Here is a 6,870-nt window from a genome sequence, read left to right as displayed (position 1 = left end):
AATTTTTATAGCATGTAGTTTTAGGTTGAGAAGCACCATGATCCTCTTAAAGGGAAATGGGGTGCATCTGTTTTGTCCATGCATAATAAAACGGTTGTTCACACTTCACCCATTAAGGGGGAGTGTTGGAACTAACTAATGTGCGAGTGTGAACGTGTCTTTATTATGAAATCAACCGAAGTTCTAACACAGAGGGGGGCGATTGTGAGGAAGCGACCTCTCTGATCAAAACTGTAGCTGGTGATGAGTCTTTGGGAGAGGTGGCGACTGCAACACGTAGGGTCTTACATTAAGATGAAGATAACAAAAAAGGGCGCTGTAGTCACGTGAAGGGAAGACCAGTGAAGAATGTCCTCCATCATCTAAAATACTAGTTGCATCAGGCCGCCATGACTTTCCACAAAGCTTACTACGGTGGGAGATCTGATCTATTAAATGAGTTCAAATTAGGTGTGATTAGAGCTTTGTAATTGTTTGTAGCTCTTGCAATTTCTACGTAGGAAAATCAAAGACATGGAAAGAGTGGCATAGTAGACGAGGTCTTGCTGAAGTTTATACTGAGCGGATATCATGCCAATATGGTGCAACAGTGAAGAAGGTCGATTCATGAGAGTAAGAAATTATCCGTATGGATTTAATTGGCTGCAATGAAATAGGAGTGGACGTGCTTTACGGTTAACCGTATGTGGCTGTCTGCAACTAGAGAACATGATTATGAAGAAAGAAGTTTTGCTTGGTTATTAATGTGTTCATAGAAGAGCTAGAATCATGCTTGTGGGAAGAGCTTATGGTTACAAATGGTATTATCATAGCATGGGAACCGAGGAGTTATCGTATGCATTGATTGGAAATATGAGTGACACTCTTAAGTTCCTTTTCATGCATGAAAGCTTGAAGAGCCTTTGAACCTTCGTTACAAGAGAATGTTATGGTATATACACTCGGATGACTTTATGGGATGCTGCTCTCAATCACGTGCATTTTTGTTGTACCAATGACAAAGGAAGTTTCTTAAGTGATGTTGATGTGGGACTATGACTATGTACTCAACATTCAATTTTGAAGTATTGAAGGTATTGGTGAAAGGGTTGAAAAAAGAACACTTCTACACTACTTTAGGATTTAGAGTTGCTGCACTTAACATATTTAAGGCTTTATAATCTTGGAAATACTAAGGGATGGATAAACAAAAGTTGAGGGTTTTTCATCACGATTATAGATAAGAAGTGTGTTTATCTCTTCTACCTTTGTCTAAACCTCCATTAAGGTTAATGGCAAGAGCCCTTCGCTAAGGGGCTGTTTGACCATGCTAGAGGATAGTATTGACCCTAGATACAAGAGGTCTCTCCATAGGGATCCCTTGGGTAGGAGGTGAGGGTGCCAAGGGGACTTTGGCTAGTAAGCCCCATTGCTTTTGACAATGCATGTATCTACCACATGTGGAATACCCAAGGCTATAAATGCTCGAACTAATGGGTGGTAGATCCACTTTTCACCCCACAACGTCGAGTTGTGCTTGGATGCATGTTGATAGTGCTAGCCCTCACCTGCGAATCAAGATGCTCTATGCCTTTGGCTTGTGATGTACATAGTCCCCCTTCATGAATATGAGCTTTGCCCTTAAGATAGGCCGTTCTGCAAACTTTGGTGTCGTGTCATGTTGAGGTATACACGTTGAGTGCACGATGAGTGCATGTCAAGTTGGGAAACGGTGTTGTGATATGGCATGTCGTGGTCTTGCGAGATGCCTCCCCAAGGGATCGTAGGCATGTCTTGTGGGGGATTCCAAGGGCCATGGGCCATCACACTTGCTTCTTGGCTTGTGATGTGCATCCACACACACTCTCTATCAAATGATTGAAGGTTTTCCTTCTGTCATTAGGTGCAATCACTGTCCTAATTTTTATTTCATCGATTTTCATTATGGCAGTCTCAGATCCGTACAACGTGAGGCACTACCCTTTGAAAATATGGAGGTCCTTCCATCGCATTGTGCGAGTCACCTTGTAAGAACCCTTGCAATGCAAGATGGCTCATCTAGATTTTTAGAGGCCAGTCCCTCACATTGTGTAGGTCTACACAATGTCTCACATTGTGTAGGTCTACACAATGTGAGGGGGAGAGCCACAAGATCTCCCCCTTCCATATTGCATGGGACCCCTACGTGACTTGCGCAATGTAGGGGGGAGGGGGGATTTGGATTTAACATTTTGCATCAACTCCCCTCACATTATGTGGGTGGCCCTTGCATCAACTCCACTCACATTGTGTGGGTTCCCCTTGGTGACCTCTACTATGTGAGGGAATGGCCTTGCTGTTTTTGCATCCCCCTTGCATTGTGTTGGTCCCTTTGGATAACCACACAATGTGAGGGGAAGCCTCAAGGTTTTGCAATCCCCCTCTTCCTCATGTTGTGGGTCCCGAGGGTGACCTCCACAACACAAGACGAGCATCAAGATTTTGTAAATCCCCTCTCCCTCCCTTCCCCCCTTCCCCCCCGCACACATACACATTGTGTGAGTCCCGCACAATGTGAGGAGGGGGCATCAATATTTTTATGGCTCTCCTTTGCATTGTATGGGTTTGAGGGGCTTGAGATTCTACATCCCTAGACACCCTTCCCCTCGTGTTATATGGATACTAAGGGAATTTGAGATTTTTACAAATCCCTTCCCTCCCCCTTCTCCCTACACAAGTTGTGTCGGTCATGGGGGTGACTTGCTGATGCCAGGAGACATATTTCACGATGGATTCCATAAAACTATTTATTGGCCAAGGCTCGTACACAAGGTGTACTTGTGTAAGAAGCTGACGGGGACGCCTGTCCTTTTTGGGTGTCAAATTAGTTTAATGTACACATGGGTGATTCCATAACGGACGATTCCGTAAAATACATATTAAATTAATGGACGTTTACGAGTTTAAGTACGCACTCGAATTAAGTTAAGGTTAGTACATAGTTCCAACCTATTTAATTATTTTGTAGCTGAAGACTGTTAGGTATTCACTTTTATTGGATTTTATTTAATTATTTTCTAACATTTGTGAATGCTTCAGTTGATATGTAGAGTAGACAGTGGTAGCATTGGGTAGCACTAAGCAATAGCTTAAATCCAAATGCCTAGACATATTACTATTTTTTATGGGGTGCACCTTATCACTTAAGACGTGACACTAATAATTATTTCAGCGTGCTTATTTATTAAAGCACTTGACAAAACATTTATTATATTACATGTGCAAACACTCGACTAAATTTTTCATTATTCGATATTTGTATTTAGACTATTTATTAAAGTACTTAACAAAGCATTTAATGTATTATATGTACATAGACACTCGGTTAAATTTTTCATTATTCGATATTTGTATTTGGGCACAGCCCATACCCTTTTTTTAATGTTGTGTGCAACTGGTTTCCCTTCGCAAACTTTGCACTCTTGCTCATTGTCCAACTCATGTGACCTCATTCACTTCCTTTGTTATGGTCAAACTCTCTTGTAATTCTCCAATCATACGCCGATTCCCAAATTATATAAGCTCCCCTTCTCCAACTTCGAACTCTTGCTCATTGTCTAAGCTCCTCTTCTCCAACTTTGAACTCATGCTCAACCTCAATTCAATTCCTTTGTTATGGTCAAACTCTTTTGTGATTCCCCAATCAAAAGCTGATTACCAAATTGTATAAGCTCCTTTCAAAGCATACACCTTTGTGAGCAATCCCTCTTGGTTGGAGGACCCCCTTGAACCCAAGAAGCAATAGCTTGAAAGAACTTTCTCCATAAAATTCAATTCCTTTGTTATGGTCAAACACTTTTGTGATTCCCCAATCAAAAGCTGATTACCAGATTGTATAAGCTCCTTTCAAAGCATACACATTTGTGAGCAATCCCTCTTGGTTGGAGGACCCCCTTGAACCCGAGAAGCAATAGCTTGAAAGAACTTTCTCCATATTTTTCCTAATCCTACTAGACATACTCATCACGCTCCAAATGTCATGTATCTTTGGCTTGGAACGATGAGTTGTCAATCTCAATACTAATTATTCCCCTCAATCCCAATAGGTGGAGTTAGAGCCTTGCAAGCCTCTATAGGCTTACCAAAACCATCATGTTTTAAAGTCAACACCTTGACAAGGTGCCTACATAGAGGAGTTCAAATCTCTAAACTATACACTCGCAAATACTTATATGCATTTGTGTGTGTCGGTGTGTTACAACAAAGCAATGGTGTCACATACTAAGATTAAAAGAGAAACAATTCCTTACAAGATACATGTTTATACATGAGAAATGTCATATATTGCCCAAAGTAAAGCAATACATGGTGTACAATAGCAAGGAAAACAGCATGGAACCGTGAATTACAATGACCAACTAGAAAAGCACTGAAGGAACATTATACATAAAAAGATATGGAGAGGTTGTGCATGATACCTTGTCCGCACTTGTAAATACTTTTGTGTGTGTGTGAATCTCTACCCTACACAATTCCAAATACTTGTCTACCTATATGTGTGTGCACACACTTGGGCTTGTGAGAGAGTTGCATAGTATGTTTTAAGAGGCATCAATGCCCCATAAAACATAGCGACACACATCAAGATTTTTAAGTAACATCCAGTATGGGATGACAATGACATAAGAAAATACTTGCTCTTCAGCTGTAAAAGTTAATAAACAATGCCCTGGAGCAACTCTCTACTTTGGCTTTCTAGAGGTCTCTATAATGCATTTGGTTCTCTCAATTTACTACCCATTTTTTGAGCTATCTTCATCTTTGGCATTTCACCCACTTGTGCTTTGAGTTGTGATGGTATGAGTTTAAATCATCCCTTATAACATTTTGGTTGCTTTTGCTGCTTCAAATTTTATATTCTATGTTTCCAAAGTTAAAAGTTGCTTAATTTTTCACTTGCTTGATGAAACACCACGGAACTAACCTATCGAACCCCCTTGTGTCTGTGTCTGTGCACATGCACATGTTTTTCAACTTAAGAGGAGAATATTGAGGGAGAACATCCAGATTGCATTCAAAGACGTAATAACAGGATCCACCAAGAAATACAAGCGAGTAAGACAAACCAAGCACCAGACCTGCACTTCATGTTTGCATAGGAGAGATCCCAAGTAGATGGCATTAAGGAAACACAAGGTATTACAAGAGATCTCTTATACCAAAACAAGATACCTTTGATCATTGTTCTGGACACCTGGTGACAACATCACCAGCATTGAATGTCGCACTATTCTAGGTTTCTATCATTGTGAACCTGCAAATCGGATTCAGGATTCATTGCACAATTGTATGCAAATCAAAATTTGCTAAGTATACGTTCTTTGGACCTTGCAGTCTTGCATAGACATGTATGTATCTAGCATAAAGTTTATATATTTGAAGCAGTGGAATGACTCAGAAAATCTACACCTTTGTGAATGAGACATATACACGAGAGAATTCAAAAGAAATAAATACAGTTGCCGAGTTAGTTGTACATGGGTCAAGGAGCTGGCATGGTTTCTAAATTACATTGATCTCGGTTGGCATATTGTTGGATAACCCAGCAAAGGAAGGGGACCCTGTCAATAAAATAAAAGAGCATCTACTATGGTACACATACTTTACAATCAACCAAGCATGCTTGGTTAGCACCAGGCCAAAAACAGCAAGTAAATATAAATCCAAGTGAGCAATTCCATATTAGGGGCCACCGTCTTCCATATCATGATCATTATCATTGTCACCATCATAAAACTCGTCATCACGCTGAATATGTTTGTCTTGTGTATGCTCTGCTCAGATAGGATGTGTAAGTCTTAGAATCTAGCTCATGTGTTCATAATCCAAATATATATGCTAGTTGGAATATAACCATATCCTTACGGTCAATGCGTTCATCTAAATTGATTTCATCTTCATCAATATCTGGTAGGTAGAAATCAGGAGGAACCTGTCAGAACAGAAACATGGTTACTATTCCTGAGGCTATCTTCAGTGCACTGAACAAGCTATTGAGAACACTGTAACATGAGAATGGGAGAGGGCAATGAAACCTGAGCTCTTTAGGGGAAGATGAACAGGGTCAAAAGGGGGGATCTTATCAACAAACAACATACTTGACTATAGATATAGTGCATTATTAAAAAATAAAAATCTGAAGACCTTGGAAATGACATCCTTTTCAGGGTCTTCTTTGATTTTAACAAGCAAGGCATTTGTACAATGTGCCACAGTTAAGAAGCACTGCAAAAACATGCACAAGATACAGCCAGAGTAGTTTCGCTCCTCCATCACCTATAAGCTGGTGAGATATAAGCTTTCTATATTTATTTGGGACAAGAAAATCGCACTCAAACAGAGGAAGTTTAACTTATGATTTTCAAAAGAAGAAATGCAGACTTTATGTCAATACTTACCTCATGCATTTGGACACCGGGAGCGTGTTGTAAATGGCGCATGTTTTCCAACACCTGCATTTTGATTGTCCCCAGGTATTGCTTACTGTTTAAGTTCTCCTGAAAAAGGAATACAAACGTGTCTCAGTAAGCAGAAGTACTCTAGTTGATGTTAAGAGAAACATTCCAATAAAGAGCTCCATAACTACAGGAACTCTTCATGAAGGTGTTTCATCTGACTTATTAAAGGGAATTCACATTTTCCTCCCGCCAAAACACAAAGTTTATAGCACCCGAGACTATTACTAGCACCATGTGTTTTGTTTGGTAAAAAATTTTAAAGGCGGTCCTACATTTTCTGCCTTCAGAAGGTATAGATATGAAATGAGTAGAGGTGACAATACTCTGGAGTGTAAAGTTGAAAGTGTCTGCAGTCTTCCTCATCCCAAGAGATACCATCTCTTCCTATATCTCT

The 6,870-nt window shown here is 40.1% G+C and overlaps 1 protein-coding gene across 1 annotated transcript in view; it reads right to left on the bottom strand.

Moving 5' to 3' along the window:
• Positions 1–5,451: 5,451 nt before the first annotated feature.
• Positions 5,452–6,870, bottom strand: part of HDA9 (histone deacetylase 9) — an 80,717-nt gene continuing 79,298 nt past the window's right edge. The window contains exons 12-14 of the mRNA XM_087700658.1: positions 6,417–6,515; positions 5,884–5,950; positions 5,452–5,792 (exon numbers count right to left, since the gene is read on the bottom strand). Of these exons, the coding sequence (XP_087556784.1) occupies positions 5,701–5,792; positions 5,884–5,950; positions 6,417–6,515 (258 nt within the window). The 3' untranslated portion in view covers positions 5,452–5,700. The remainder of the gene's footprint in view (positions 5,793–5,883; positions 5,951–6,416; positions 6,516–6,870) is intronic.

Source organism: Lygodium microphyllum, chromosome 19 (assembly GCF_053477565.2).
Source record: "Lygodium microphyllum isolate KBCC chromosome 19, Lygodium_microphyllum_v1.1.10, whole genome shotgun sequence".
NCBI classification, from domain to species: Eukaryota; Viridiplantae; Streptophyta; class Polypodiopsida; order Schizaeales; family Lygodiaceae; genus Lygodium; species Lygodium microphyllum.
The sequence above is the reverse complement of the archived record's forward strand: the minus strand, read 5'-3'. Positions and strand labels throughout refer to the sequence as shown.